The sequence below is a fragment of the Zonotrichia albicollis genome, chromosome 33, assembly GCF_047830755.1.
Source record: "Zonotrichia albicollis isolate bZonAlb1 chromosome 33, bZonAlb1.hap1, whole genome shotgun sequence".
Lineage (NCBI taxonomy): Eukaryota > Metazoa > Chordata > Aves > Passeriformes > Passerellidae > Zonotrichia > Zonotrichia albicollis.
Genome location: NC_133851.1, coordinates 581630 through 597484, shown reverse-complemented (window position 1 = coordinate 597484; position 15855 = coordinate 581630). Strand labels below are relative to the sequence as shown.

At 44.2% G+C, this 15855-nt stretch overlaps 1 protein-coding gene across 1 annotated transcript; it reads right to left on the bottom strand.

The window, feature by feature from the left end:
* Window positions 1–324: 324 nt before the first annotated feature.
* Window positions 325–12479, bottom strand: HOXC4 (homeobox C4). The gene is made up of 3 exons (XM_074530557.1): window positions 12313–12479; window positions 12074–12222; window positions 325–687 (listed from the first exon to the last, which is right to left on the bottom strand). Exons 1-3 carry the CDS (start codon window positions 12477–12479, stop codon window positions 377–379), a joined length of 627 nt encoding a protein of 208 aa, XP_074386658.1. The 3' UTR covers window positions 325–376.
* Window positions 12480–15855: the final 3376 nt, after the last annotated feature.

The window sequence follows — 15855 nt, the reverse complement described above, 5'->3', positions numbered from 1 at the left end:
CTACAACCAGGGCAGAAAAATCCAAATTTTCCTCATAACCCGTGCAGAAAAATCCGAATTTTCGGAATGTCCCCTACAACCAGGGCAGAAAAATCCGAATTTCCTCCACAACCAGGCCAGAAAATCCTGAATTTTCCGAATTTCTGCTACAACCTGGGCAGACAAATCCGAATTTCCACCATAACCAGGGCAGGAAATTCTGAATTTCTGCTACAACCTGGGCAGAAAAATCCGAATTTCCTCTACAACCCAGGGCAGAAAATCCTGAATTTTCCGAATTTCCTCTACAACCAGGGCAGAAAAATCCGAATTTCCTGTACAACCCGCGCAGAAAACCGCGGAATTTCCGCCATTTCCGCTCCGATCCCCATTCCCGTTACAAGCGGGTGATGTCGGCGGGCGGCTCCGGGCCCGGGCCCGGGTTCGGGGGCGGCTCGGGCGGCGCCGGTGCCGCCGGGCGGGTTTTGGTGTTGGGCAGCCGGTGATCCTTCTTCCACTTCATCCGCCGGTTCTGGAACCAGATCTTGATCTGGCGCTCGCTCAGGCTCAGCGCATGCGCGATCTCGATGCGGCGCCGCCGCGTCAGGTACCGGTTGTAGTGGAATTCCTTCTCTAATTCCAGAACCTGCTGGCGCGTGTAGGCCGTGCGCGAGCGCTTGGGCTCCGACCCAGAGAAATTGGGGTTCACTGTGGGGAAAATCAGTGAAATTGGGGTTCACTGGGGGAAAATGGGGAAATATTAGTGAAATTGGGGGAAAATTAGTGAAATTGGGGGAAAAATGGGGAAAAAACGGGGGGAAAATCAGTGAAATTCGTGTGTAGGCCGCGTGTGGGCCGCGTGTAGGCCGTGCGCGAGCGCTTGGGCTCCGAGCCCGAGAAATTGGGGTTCACTGTGGGGGAAATGGAGAAATATTAGTGAAATTGGGGGAAAATCAGTGAAATTGGGGGGAAAATGGGGAAAATGGGGAAAAATGGGGGAAAATCTGGAAAAAAAACTGGAAAAAAATAGTGGAATTCGTGTGTAGGCCGCGTGTAGGCCGTGCGCGAGCGCTTGGGCTCCGAGCCGGAGAAATTGGGGTTCACTGTGGGGAAAATGGGGGAAAATCAGTGAAATTGGGGAAATATTAGTGAAATTGGGGAAAAAAATGGGGAAAATGGGGAAAAATCGGGAAAAATCTGGAGAAAAACCTGGAAAAAATAGTGAAATTCGTGTGTAGGCCGCGTGTAGGCCGTGCAGGAGTGCTTGGGCTCCGAGCCCGAGAAATTGGGGTTCACTGTGGGGGAAATGGGGGAAAATCAGTGAAATTGGGGTTCTCTGTGGGGAAGAATGGGGAAAATTAGTGAAAAATGGGGGGAAATGGCGAAAAATGGGGGAAAATTAGTGAAAAATGGGGGAAAATCGGGAAAAATCAGTGAAATTCGTGTGTAGGCCGCGTGTAGGCCATGTGGGAGCGCTTGGGCTCCGAGCCCGAGAAATTGGGGTTCACTGTGGGGGAAATATTAGTGAAATTGGGGAAATATTAGTGAAATTGGGGGGAAATGGGGAAAAATGGGGGAAAATGGGGGAAAAGTAGTGAGAAATGGGGAAAAATCAGTGGAATTTGTGTGTAGGCCGTGAGGGAGCACTTGGGCTCCGAGCCCGAGAAATTGGGGTTCACTGTGGGGGAAATGGGGGAAAATCAGTGAAATTGGGGTTCACTGTGGGCAAAATGGGGGAAAATTAGTGAGAAATGGGGGGAAATGGCGAAAAATGGGGGAAAACTAGTGAAAAATGGGGGGAAAACAGTGAAATTCGTGTGTAGGCCGCGTGTAGGCCGTGTGGGAGCGCTTGGGCTCCGAGCCCGAGAAATTGGGGTTCACTATGGGGGAAAAATGGGGGAATATTAGCGAAATTGGGGTTCACTGTGGGGAAAATATTAGTGAAGTTGGGGTTCACTGTGGGGAAAATGGGGGAATATTAGTGAAAAATGGGGGAAAATGGGGGAAAATCAGTGAAGTTCGTGTGTAGGCCGCGTGTAGGCCATGTGGGAGTACTTGGGCTCCGACCCAGAGAAATTGGGGTTCACTGTGGGGAAAAAAAATGGGAAAAATTAGTGAGATTGGGGTTCACTGTGGGGGAAATGGGGAAATATTAGTGAAATTGGGGGGAAATAGGGAAAAAATGGGGGAAAATAAGTGAAAAATGGGGGGAAAACAGTGAAATTTGTGTGTAGGCCGCGTGTAGGCCGTGTGGGAGTACTTGGGCTCCGACCCAGAGAAATTGGGGTTCACTGTGGGGAAAATGGGGAAAATCAGTGAAATTGGGGAAATATTAGTGAAATTGGGGAAAAATGGGGGAAAATTGGGGAAAAATGGGGGAAAATTAGTGAAAAATGGGGAAAAAATAGTGAAATTCATGTGTAGGCCGCGTGTAGGCCATGTGGGAGCGCTTGGGCTCCGACCCGGAGAAATTGGGGTTCACTGTGGGGGAAAATGGGGGAAAATCAGTGAAATTGGGGAAATATTAGTGAAATTGGGGAAAAATGGGGGAAAATTAGTGAAAAATGGGGAAAAAATGGGGGAAAATCAGTGAAATTCATGTGTAGGCCGCGTGTAGGCCGTGTGGGAGCGCTTGGGCTCCGAGCCCAAGAAATTGGGGTTCACTGTGGGGAAGATGGGGGAAAATCAGTGAAATTGGGGTTCACTGTGGGGAAAAATGGGGAAAGTTAGTGAAAAATGGGGGGAAATGGGGAAAATCGGGAAAAATCTGGAAAAAAAACTGGAAAAAATAGTGAAATTTGTGTGTAGGCCGCGTGTAGGCCGTGCGGGAGCACTTGGGCTCCGACCCAGAGAAATTAGGGTTCACTGTGGGGAAAATGGGGGAAAATCAGTGAAATTGGGGAAATATTAGTGAAATTGGGGAAAAAATGGGGGAAAATTAGTAAAATTGGGGGGAAAATGGGGAAAAATGGGGAAAAATCAGTGGAATTTGTGTGTAGGCCGTGTGTAGGCCGTGCGGGAACGCTTGGGCTCCGACCCAGAGAAATTGGGGTTCACTGTGGGGAAAATCAGTGAAATTGGGGTTCACTGTGGAGAAAAATGGGGAAAATTAGTGAAAAATGGGGGGAAATGGCGAAAAATGGGGGAAAATTAGTGAAAAATGGGGGAAAATCAGTGAAATTCGTGTGTAGGCCGCGTGTAGGCCGTGCGGGAGCGCTTGGGTTCCAGCCCTGAGAAATTGGGGTTCACTGTGGGGGAAAATGGGGAAATCATAGGGGCTATATAGGGAAAAAGAGGAGGAAAAATTGGGGGAATTATAGGGGGATGTATAGGGGAAAAAAGGAAAAATGCAGGAGTGTATAGGGGAAAAAACGGGGGGGGAAAAGGAAAAAAATAAAGGGGGTATGGGGAAAAAAGGGGGGAAAATTAAAGTGAAAAAAGGGGGGAATTATAGGGAGAAATTATTGAGGGTGTAAGGGAAAAATTATAGGAAAAAGGGAAAAATTATTTGGGGGGAAAAGGGGGAAAATTATAGGGGGTTGTATGGGGAAAAAAGGGAAAATATCGAGGGGGAATAAATGGGAGGAAAGGGGGAATGAAAGGGGAAATAAAGGGGGAAAAGGGTCAAAAATAAAAAAGGAAAATTCAAATTAATAGGGGAAAAAAAATCACAGCAAAAATCAGGTTAATAGAAACATAAATACAGTGAAAAAAAAATTAATGGGAAAGAAAAATGCAGAAAAAATCGGGTTAAAAGAACAATGGAAACGGGGGGGAAACGAGGATGACGTGAAAATAACAGGCACAAAAATGAAGGGAAAAATGCAGCAAAAAATGAGGTTAAAAGGGAAAAAAAATAGGGAAAAAAATGAGGTTAACTGGGGAAAAAAAACAGGCAAAAATGAAGGTTAACAGAAAAATAAATAGGAAAAAAAAAACAGGTAAAGGGAAAAATATTAAGAAATAATCAGAATAATGGAAACAGCATGGGGAAAAATAAAATTAATAAAATGAATAAATAAAGTTGGTAAGCAGGGAAAAAAGGCCAAAATATGAAATTAATGGGGGAAAAAACAGAATAAAGAATCAAATAAACAGAAAAACCACAGCAAATATTCGGATTAACAAAAAAAGGACAAAAATAAAGTCAAATACAAAAAGAACCCCACGCCAAATAAATCAAATAAAGGCAAAAAAATCCCCACAAAAAAGAATCAAACGGACGGAGAAAAACACGGCGAGGAAAGAAAACAGTAAAAAAATCAAATAAACAAAAATGTGCAATGAAAAATAAATAAATAAAAAGAAAACAAGGCAAAAAAAAAAAAAACAGAGAAAAAAAATAAAGGAAGGAAACGAAAAAATCACACAAAAAAATGAAATATAAAAAGGCAGCAAAGGAGGAGGAGAAGAAAACCCAACGGACAAAATAAAAGTGGGAAAAAATTAAAATAAAAAATAAATAAAGGAAGAAAAGGAGAAGGAGAAGAAAAACCAAAGGATAAAATAAAAAAGTGGGAAAAAATTAAAATAAAAAATAAATAAAGGCAGCAAAGGAGAAGGAGAAGAAAACCCAACGGACAAAACAAAAGTGGGAAAAAATTAAAATAAAAAAATAAATAAAGGAAGAAAAGGAGAAGGAGAAGAAAAACCAGAGAATAAAATAAAAAATGAAAAAATAAATTAAAAAATAAATAAATAAAAGGTGGAAAGGAGAAGAAAATGCAATGGAGCAAAAAAAAACCCCGGAAAAATAAAATAAAATAAAATAAAATAAAATAAAATAAAATAAAATAAAATAAAATAAAATAAAATAAATAAGGAAGGGAAGGAGAATGAGAGGAAAACTCTACAGAGGAAACAGCTTCAAAATTAAATTAAAATTTAATAAATAAATGAGGAAGGGAAGGAGAGAGAGAAGAAAACGCAATGGACAAAATAGAAATAAATTAGAATAAAATAAATAAAGAAAGGACGGAAAGGAGAAGGAGAAGAAAACCCAACAGAGGAAAAAAAAGGAAGAAATAAATTTAAAAAGTCAATAAATGAGGAAGGAAAGGACAAGGAGAAGAAAAGGCAATGGACAAAAAACACGGAAAAATGAAATTTAAAAAAAATGAATAAGGAAAGAAAGGAGAAGGAGAAGAAAACCCAGAACACGAAAAAATCGGAAAAAAATAAATTAAAATAATAAAAAAATAAATAAAAAAGGAAGGAATGGAGCGAGAGAGAGAAAAGAGGAGATGAAAAAAGTGAAAAAATTAAAATTAAAAAAAAAGAATAAGGAGGAAAGGGAGAAGGAGAAGAAAACCCAATGGGCAAAATAAAAGCATTTTAAAAAATGTAAAAAAATATAAATAAAGAGGGAAAAGAGAAGGAAAAGAAAACCCAACACACAAAAAATGGGGGAAAAAAAAGGAATTTACGTGAAATAAATAAATGAGGAAGAAGAGAAGGAGAAGAAAAAAATCCCAACATACAAAAAAACAGAAAAAAAAGGAATTTACATGAAATAAATAAATAAGGAAGAGGAGAAGGAGAAGAAAACCCAACATACAAAAAAAAACAGAAAAAAAGGAATTTACATGAAATAAATAAATAAAGGAAGAGGAGAAGGAGAAGAAAACCCAACACACAAAAAAATGGGGGAAAAAAGGAATTTATATGAAATAAATAAATAAGGAAGAGGAGAAGGAGAAGAAAAAAATCCCAACATACAAAAAAATGGGAAAAAAAAGGAATTTACATGAAATAAATAAATAAGGAAGAGGAGAAGGAGAAGAAAACCCAACACACAAAAAAATGGGGAAAAAATGGAATTTACATGAAATAAATAAATAAAGGCGAAGAGGACAAGAAGAAAACCCAAGGCACAAAAAAAACGGGGAAAAAAAAATGAAATCCCATGAAATGAATAAATCAGGAAATAACGGAGACAGAGAAGGAAACCCAAGGCACCAAAAACACCAAAAGAAACCAAATTTAAACCAAATAAACCCAAATAAACCCAAATAAACCCCAAATAAACCCCAAATCCCACAAGAACCACTCGGGAGCTCCGGAGCCACCCCGTGAGCGCAAACCCCAAAATCCCGATTAAAAAACCCCAAAATTCCGATTTAAAAACCCAAAATCCCGATAAAAAAAACCCCAAAATCGGAGTAAAAACCCCAAAATCGGAGTAAAAACCTCCAAAATCCCGATTTAAAGCCCCAAAATCAGAATTTAGACCCCAAGATCCCCATTTCAACCCCCAAAATCCCGATTTAAAACCCCAAAATCCCGGTTTAAAACTCCGATTGAAAAATCCCAATATCCCCGTTTCTAACCCCAATATCCCCATTTTAAACCCCAAAATCCCGATTAAAAACACCAAAATCGCGATTTCGAACCCCAAAATCCCGATTTAAGATCCCAAAATCCCAGTTTATACCCCGAAATCCCAATTTAAAATCCCGATTTCAAACCCCAAAATCCCAATTAAAAACCCCCAACATCCCGATTTAAAATCCCGATAAAAATCCCCCAAATCCGGTTTTAAAATCTCGATTAGAACCCCCAAAATCCCGATTTATGACCTCAAAATCCCGATTTAAACCCCCAAAATCCCGGTTAAAAACCCCCAAAATCCCGGTTTTAAATCCCGATTAAAAACCCACAAACTCCCCATTCCAACCCCCAAAATCCCGATTAAAAACCCCGAAATCCCCATTTCAAACCTCAAAATCCCCATTTAAATCCCAATTAAAAACCCAAAATCCCAATTAAAACCCCCAAAACCCCGATTTAAAATCCCGATTAAAAACCCACAAACTCCCCATTCCAACCGCCAGAATCCCGATTTCAACCCCCAAAATCCCGATTTTAAATCCCCAAAATCCCAATTAAAAACCCCGAAATCCCCATTTCAATCCCCAAGACCCCAATTAAAAACTCCTAAATCCTGATTAAAACCCCCGAAATTCCGATTTAAGACCCCAAAATCCCGATTAAAACCCCCAAAATCGCGATTTCAACCCCCAAAATCCCAATTAAAAACCCCAAAATCCCGATTTAAAATCCCGGTTAAAAAGCCCAAAATCCCCATTTCAAACCCCAAAATCCCCATTTCAAACCTCAAAATCCCCATTTAAATCCCCAAGATCCCGATTAAAAACCCCGAAATTCCGATTTCAGACCCCAAAATCGCGATTTCAGACCCCAAAATCCCAATTAAAAACCCCAAAATCCCAGTTAAAGCCCCCAAAATCGCGATTTCAACCCCCGAAATTCCGATTTAAGACCCCAAAATCCCGATTAAAAACCCCGAAATTCCGAAATAAACCCCAAAATCCCAATTAAAAACCCCAAAACCCCGATTAAAAATCCCGATTAAAAACCCCAAAATCCCCATTTAAATCCCCAAAATCCCAATTAAAAACTCCTAAATCCTGATTAAAAACCCCGAAATTCCGATTTAAATCCCCAAAATCCCAATTAAAAACCCCAAAATCCCGATTTCAACCACCGAAATTCCGATTTAAGACCCCAAAATCCCCATTAAAACCCCCAAAATCCCAATTTAAAAACCCGAAATTCCGATTTAAGACCCCAAAATCCCCATTTAAATCCCCAAAATCCCCATTTTAACCCCCAAAATCCCGATTAAAAACCCCGAAATTCCGATTAAAAACCCCGAAATTCCGATTTCAACCCCCAAAATCCCGATTAAAAACCCCAAAATCCCCATTTAAATCCCCAAAATCCCCATTAAAAACCCCAAAATCGCCATTTCCGACCCCAAAACTCGCCCGGGATTCCCCGCCCGGGGCTTCCCCGGCCGCAGGAACGCGAATTAAAACGCGAATTAAAACGCGAATTAAAACGCGAATAAAACGCGAATAAAAGGCGAATAAAACGCGAATAAAAGGCGAATAAAAAGTGAATAAAAAGTGAATAAAACGTGAATAAAAAGTGAATAAAAAGTGAATTATTGCGGGATCCCGGCGGCGCCGCTGCCCGCGGATCGCGGCCATAAAAAAGCGAATTTATGGCGGGTGTAATTACCCGCTGGCATCGTAAATCCCGCCCTGGGAAAGCCCGGAAAAACCCAAAAATAAACCCAAAAAAATCCCAAAATAATCCCAAAAACATCCCAAAAATAATCCCCAAAAAATCCCAAAAAAATCCCAAAAAAATCCAAATAGCCGGGGGCGGGAACGGGGAGAGGGAGGGGGAAATAAAGGGAATTTCTGAGGGGGAAATGGGTGAAAAAGGGGGAATAAAGTGAATTTTGGATGGAAAATAAAGTGAATTTTTGATAGAGAATTGAGTGGGGATGGGGAGGGAAATCAGTGAAAAAAAGGGGAAATAAAGTGAATTTCTGGAGGGGAAATGGGTGAAAAAAAGTGGAAATAAAGTGAATTTTGGGAGGGAAATAAAGTGAATTTTGGATGGGGAATAAAGTGAATTTGGGAGGGAAATAAAGTGAATTTTTGATAGAGAATTGAGTGGGGATGGGGAGGGAAATCGGGGAAAAAAAGGGGAAAATAAAGGGAATTTCTGGGGGGGAAATGGGTGAAAAAAAAGGGGAATAAAGTGAATTTTGGATGGAAAATAAATTGAGGATGGGGAGGGAAATCAAAGGCAAAAATAAAGTTATTTTTTGATCGATAATGGGGTGAGGATGGGGAGGGAAATGAGTGAAAAAAAAGGAGAAAATAAAGGGAATTTTGGGTGGAGAATAAATTCAGAATAGGGAGGGAAATGGGTGAAAAAAATGGGAATAAAGTGAATTTTGAACGGAGAATAAATTGAGGATGGGGAGGGAAATCAAAGGGGAAATAAAGTGAATTTTGGGTGGAGAATAGAGTGAGGATGAGGAGGGGAAAAAAGTTCATTTTTAGCCGGGACAAAGGCAAAAATAAATTGATTTTCTAGCAGAGAGGATGGGGAAGGAAAGGAGGCACAGAGGTAAAAATAAAGTTATTTTTTTGGGGGGAAAAAGAGGAGAAATAAAGTTGATTTTTAGAGGAAAATAAAGTTATTTTTTTAACAGGGACAGAGATAGGAAAACAGGGTTGGAGGAGGAGAAATAAAGTGAATTTTTGGCCGAGAAATCAAAGGAATAAAGTGAATTTTTGGCCGAGAAACCAAAGGAAAAAAGCGAATTTTTGGCCGAGAAAAGAGCGAGGATGGCGCAGGAAAGCAAAGGGAAAATAAAGTTAATTTTTAACAGGGACAGGGGTGAAATCCGGGCAAAAAGGGGCAGAAAATAAAGAAATAAAGTTATTTTTTAACAGAGTGAGGGGAACCGGGGGCAGCGGTGAAAATAAAGTTGTTTTGGACGGGGAGAGTGAAAAGTGCAGGAAATGAGGCGAAAATAAAGTTATTTATGGGCAGGGAGGGAAATGAGGCAAAAATAAAGTTATTTGGGACAAAATGGGGATGGAAATTAAAGGGAAAAATAAAATTATTCGGGAAGAAAATGGGGATGGGGAGGGAAAAATAAAATTATTTTGGGACAAAATGGGGATGGGGAGGGAAATTAAAGGGAAAAATAAAATTATTTTGGGACAAAATGGGGATGGGGAGGGAAATTAAAGGGAAAAATAAAATTATTTGGGAACAAAATGGGGATGGGGAGGGAAATCAGGCAAAAATAAAATTATTTGGGAACAAAATGGGGATGGGGAGGGAAATTAAAGAAAAAATAAAGTTATTTTGGGACAAAATGGGGATGGGGAGGGAAATTAAAGAAAAAATAAAGTTATTTTGGGACAAAATGGGAATGGGGAGGGAAATGAGGCAAAAATAAAATTATTTGGGAACAAAATGGGGATGGGGAGGGAAATTAAAGGGAAAAATGAAGTTATTTGTGGGCAGAGTGAGGATGATGAGGGAAATCAAACAGAGGTGGAAATAAAGTGATTTTTGAGCAGAGAAATGAGGATAAAGAGGGAAATTAAATGGAAAAAATATTTCTGGACCAAGTGAGGAAGAAGAGGGAAATCAAAGCTGAAACTGAAATTATTTCTTATCAGAGTGAGGAAGAAGAGGGAAACCAAAGGCAAAAATAAAGTTATTGAATGGAGTGAGGATGAGGAGGGAAAGCAGAGGCAAAAATCAAAAGTTCCGTTTGAACACAGCGAGGATGATGAAGGAAATAAAGGGATTTTTATTGATTTTAGTGAGGATGATGAGGGAAATCAAAGGCAAAAACAAAATTATTGAATGGAGTGAGGATGATGAGGGAAGCAAAGCTGAACCCGGAGTTGTATTTGAACAGAGCGAGGATGATGAAGGAAAGCAAAGCCAAAAATAAAGTGATTTTTGAGCAGGGTGAGGATGATGAAGGAGCCCAAAGGCATGAATACAGTTATTGAATAGAGTGAGGATGATGAAGGAGCCCGAACCTGAACCAAAAGTTAGCTTTGCGCAGAGGAGTGAGGATGATGAAGGAAATAAAGCGATTTTTATTGATTTTAGTGAGGATGAAGAGGGAACCCAAAGGCAAAAATAAAGTGATTTCTGAGCAGAACGAGGATGATGAAGGAAATGAAGCGATTTCTGAGCACAGCGAGGATGATGAAGGAAACCAAAGACAAGAACAAAGTTATTGAACACAGTGAGGATGATGAAGGAGCCCGAAGCCGAACCCGAAGCTGTTTTTGATCAGAGCCGTGAGGATGATGAAGGAAATAAAAGCGATTTTTGAGCAGAGAAATGAGGATGATGAGGGAAAACAAAGTTCTTTCTGATCAGAGCCGTGAGGATGATGAAGGAGCCCGAACCCGAACCAAAAGTTAGCTTTGAGCAGAGGAGTGAGGATGATGAAGGAAATAAAAGTGATTTTTGAGCAGGGTGAGGATGATGAAGGAACCAAAGCCGAACCCGAAGTTATTTCTGAACGGAGTGAGGATGATGAAGGCAATAAAGCGATTTCTGAGCACAGAGTGAGGATGATGAAGGAGCCCAAAGGCACGAATGCAGTTATTGAATGGAGTGAGGATGATGAAGGAACCAAACCCGAACCCAAACTTGTTTCTCTCACCCCCCCCCCCCGACCCGGGCCCGCTCCCACCCCCCCAAAAACCCATCCCCGTTATTTCCCCGTCATCTCCCCCATCCCCGTTACTTCCTCCCTATCCCCGTTATTTCCCCATCCCCGCTATTTCTCCCCCATCCCCGTTATTTCTCCCTATCCCTGTTATATCCCCGTTATTTCTATTTCCCCCACATCCCCGTTACTTCCTCCCATCCCCGTTATTTCCCCGTTATTTCCCCCTATCCCCGTTATTTCCCCCCTATCCCCGTTATTTCCCCCATCCCCGTTATTTCCCCGTTATTTCTCCTATCCCCGTTATTTCCCCATCCCCGTTATTTCTCTCCTATCCCAGTTACTTCCTCCCTATCCCCGTTATTTCCCCCCCATCCCCGTTATTTCCCCGTTATTTCCCCCCATCCCCGTTATTTTCCCTCCATCCCCGTTATTTCCCCCTATCTCCGTTATTTCCCCATCCCCGTTACTTCCTCCCCATCCCCGTTAGTTCCTCCCTATCCCTGTTATTTCCCCTATCCGCGTTATATCCCCGTTATTTCTATTTTCCCCCCCATCTCCGTTACTTCCTCCCTATCCCCGTTATTTCCCGCCTATCCCCGTTATAACCTCGTTATTTCCCCATCCCCGTTACTTCCTCCCTATCCCCGTTATTTCCCCATCTCCGTTATTTGCCCCCTATCCCCTTTATATCACCGCTATTTGCCCCCTATCCCCGTTATTTCCCCCAATCCCCGTTACTTCCTTCCTATCCCCGTTATTTCTCCCTATCTCCGTTATTTCCCCATCCCCGTTATTTCCCCATCCCCGTTACTTCCTCCCTATGCCCGTTATTTCCTCCATCCCCGTTATATCCCCGTTATATCCCCGTTATTTCCCCCATCCCCGTTATTTCCCCCATCCCCGTTATTTCCCCATCCCCGTTACTTCCTCCCTATCCCCGCTATTTCTCTCCCATCCCCGTTATATCCCCGTTATTTCCCCCCTATCCCCGTTACTTCCTCCCCATCCCCGTTATTTCCCCCCCAATCCCCGTTATCCCCCCTCCGTTCCTACCGCTGCTCACGTGAATCTTCTTCATCCACGGATAAACCACGGGCGCCTTCCCCGCTCCTCCTCCTCCTCCTCCTCCTCCTCCTCCTCCGGGCTCCGCGCACGGCGCGCCCGGGGGCTCGCAGAGCCGCGGCTTCTCCGCCAGGTGCTGCCTCCCCCCCCCTCCTCCTCCTCCTCCTCCTCCTCCTCCTCCTCCTCCTCCTCCTCCTCCTCCGCAGCCGCCGAAGGCTCCGCGGCCCGGCCCGAAGAGCTCCGCGTGGTGCGGAGCGAACGCGCCCGGTTCTCGGTGCGCGTAGAACTCGGCGGCGGCGGCGGCGGCGGGCTCGGGGATGTAACTGCCCTGCGAGTACTCCTCGCACGGCGGGAACTTGGGATCGATGTAGCTCGAGTCCATCAAATAGGAGCTCATGATCATTAATTTCTGGAGTGGGAAATAATTTTTCTCGCTTTGTCGTTTTTCTGCTCCATAAAGCCCTCCCTCCTCCTCCTCCTCCTCCTTCCTCCTCCTCCTCCTCCTCCTCCTCCTCCTGGCCCCGTAAAGTTTCTTTCACCATGTGACGGCCGCGGCCAATGGCGCGCCCCGGGCCGCGGGCCCCGGATCAGGAACCCAAAGAGGGGAGAAATTCACCCAAAAACGGGCGGAGGCAGAGCGGGGCCGGGGGGGAGCCGGAAGGGGCGGAAAATTCACCAGAATCGGGGTGGGGAGAGGTGGGAGGGGAGGTTCGGGTCGGGGGAGGGCTCAGAGCGGGGAAAAGGAACGGAAACTCCACGAAATTCACCCAAATTGGGATGGGGAACAGTGGGAGAGGAAGGGGTTAACTGAGGTCAGGGAAAAGGGAGCGAAAATTCCACAAAATTCACCCAAATTGGGATGGGAATAAGGGAAAGGTGAGGGGAGAGCACCAGGGATAAAAGAGCAGAAACATCATAAAATTCACCCAAATTGGGATGGAGAACAGTGGGAGGGTGAGGGGAGAGCAGCCGGGATAAGGGAGGGAAAATCCCACAGAATTCACCCAAAATGTGATGGAGATGAGTGGAAGGAGGATTTTGGTCAAGGGAGAGCTCAAACCAGGGATAAGGGAGTGGAAATTCCATGAAATTCACCCAAATTGTGATGGGGAACAGTGGGAGGGTGAGGAGAGAGCAGCCGGGATAAGGGAGGGAAAATTCCATGAAATTCACCCAGATTGGGATGGAAACGGTGGGAGAGCAAGGGGTTAACTGAGGTCAGGGATAAAGGAGCAGAAACGCCATAAAATTCACCCAAATTGGGATGGGGAACTGTGGGAGGAGTACTTGGGTCAAGGGAGGGCTCAGGCCAGGGATAAGGGAGCGAAAATTCCACAGAATTCACCCAAACTGGGATGGGAATAAGGGAAAGGTGAGGACAGATCCCAGGCCAGGGATAAGGGAGGGAAAACTCCATGAAATTCACCCAAAATGTGATGGGGAACAGTGGGAGGGTGAGGAGAGAGCAGCCGGGAAAAGGAACGGAAACTCCATGAAATTCACCCAGATTGGGATGGGAAAGAGTGGGAGAGCAAAGGGTTAACTGAGGCCCGGGATAAAGGAGCAGAAACGCCATAAAATTCACCCAGATTGGGATGGAGAACAGCGGGAGGGTGAGGACAGATCCCAGGCCAGAGATAAGGGAGCGAAAATTCCACAGAATTCACCCAAAACGTGGTGGGGATAATGGGAGGGTGAGGGGAGATCCCAGGCCAGAGATAAGGGAGAGAAAATTCCACAAAATTCACCCAAAATATGATGGAAAGAGTGGGAGAGCAAGGGGTTAACTGAGGTCAGGGATAAAGGAGCAGAAACGCCAGAAAATTCACCCAAATTGGGATGGAGAACTGTGGGAGGAGTACGTGGGTCATAGGAGAGCTCAGAGCCTGGATAAGGGAACAAAAATTCCGTTAAATTCACCCAAAATGTGATGGGAATAAGGGAAAGGTGAGGGGAGATCCCGGGCTGGGGATAAGGGAGAGAAAATTCCATGAAATTCACCCAAATTCTGATGGAAACAGTGGGAGAGCAAGGGGTTAACTCAGGTCAGGGATAAAGGAGCAGAAACGCCATAAAATTCACCCAAATTGGGATGGAGAACAGTGGGAGGGTGAGGGGAGATCCCAGGCCAGAGATAAGGGAGCGAAAATTCCACAGAATTCACCCAAATTGGGAGGGGGATGAGTGGGAGGGTGAGGGGAGAGCACCAGGGATAAAGGAGCAGAAACGCCATAAAATTCACCCAAATTGTGATGGAGAACTGTGGGAGGAGTACTTGGGTCAAGGGAGGGCTCATGCCAGGGATAAGGGAGCGAAAATTCCACAAAATTCACCCAAATTGTGATGGGAATAAGGGAAAGGTGAGGGGAGATCCCGGGCCAGGGATAAGGGAGCGAAAATTCCACAGAATTCACCCAAAATGTGATGGAAACAGTGGGAGAGCAAGGGGTTAACTGAGGTCAGGGATAAAGGAACAGAAACGCCACAAAATTCACCCAAATTGGGATGGGGAACTGTGGGAGGGTGAGGGGAGAGCAGCTGGGATTAGGGAGCAAAAATTCCATGAAATTCACCCAAATTGTGATGGGGATGAGTGGGAGGGTGAGGGGAGAGCAGCCGGGATAAGGAATGGAAACTCCATGAAATTCACCCAAAATGTGATGGAAACAGTGGGAGAGCAAGGGGTTAACTGAGGTCAGGGATAAAGGAGCAGAAAGGCCATAAAATTCACCCAAATTGGGATGGGGAACTGTGGGAGGGTGAGGGGAGAGCACCAGAGATAAGGGAGTGAAAATTCCACAAAATTCACCCAAAATGTGATGGGAATAAGGGAAAGGTGAGGACAGATCCCAGGCCAGGATAAGGGAGCGAAAATTCCACAGAATTCACCCAAATTGGGATGGGGATGAGTGCGAGGGTGAGGAGAGAGCAGCCGGGATAAGGGAGCGAAAATTCCATGAAATTCCCCCAAAATGGGATGGGAATAAGGGAAAGGTGAGGGGAGATCCCAGGCCAGGGATAAGGGAGCAAAAATTCCACAAAATTGACCCAAAATGTGATGGGGATGAGTGGGAGGAGGACTTGGGTCAAGGGAGAGCTCAGAGCTGGGACAAGGGAGGGAAAATTCCACAAAATTCACCCAAAATGTGATGGAAAACAGTGGGAGAGCAAGGGGTTAACTGAGGCCAGGGATAAAGGAGCAGAAACGCCATAAAATTCACCCAAATTGGGATGGGGAACTGTGGGAGGAGGACTTGGGTCAAGGGAGGGCTCATGCCAGGGATTAGAGAGCGAAAATTCCACAGAATTCACCCAAATTGGGATGGGAATAAGGGAAAGGTGAGGACAGATCCCAGGCCAGGGATAAAGGAGCAGAAACACCATAAAATTCACCCAAATTGGGATGGAGATGAGTGGGAGGAGTACTTGGGTCAAGGGAGGGCTCAGAGCGGGGAAAAGGAACGGAAACTCCATAAAATTCACCCAGATTGGGATGGGAAAGAGTGGGAGAGCAAGGGGTTAACTGAGGTCCGGGATAAAGGAGCAGAAACGCCATAAAATTCACCCAAATTGGGATGGGAATAAGGGAAAGGTGAGGGGAGATCCCAGGCCAGAGATAAGGGAGCAGAAACGCCATAAAATTCACCCAAATTGGGATGGAGAACAGCGGGAGGAGGACTTGGGTCAAGGGAGGGCTCATGCCAGGGATAAGGGAGCGAAAATTCCACAAAATTCACCCAAATTGGGATGGGAATAAGGGAAAGGTGAGGGGA

What these genes read in the sequence shown, in the direction of transcription:
- HOXC4 (XM_074530557.1), bottom strand. Translation starts at nt 12,479, where the DNA reads ATGAGCTCCTATTTGATGGACTCGAGCTACATCGATCCCAAGTTCCCG. An exon ending in CACCACGCGGAGCTCTTCGG is followed by an intron (nt 12,223 to 12,312) that starts GCCGGGCCGCGG and finishes AGGGGGGGGGAG; the next exon opens with GCAGCACCTGGCGGAGAAGC. An exon ending in GAAGATTCACGTGAGCAGCG is followed by an intron (nt 688 to 12,073) that starts GTAGGAACGGAG and finishes TTTTCCCCACAG; the next exon opens with TGAACCCCAATTTCTCTGGG.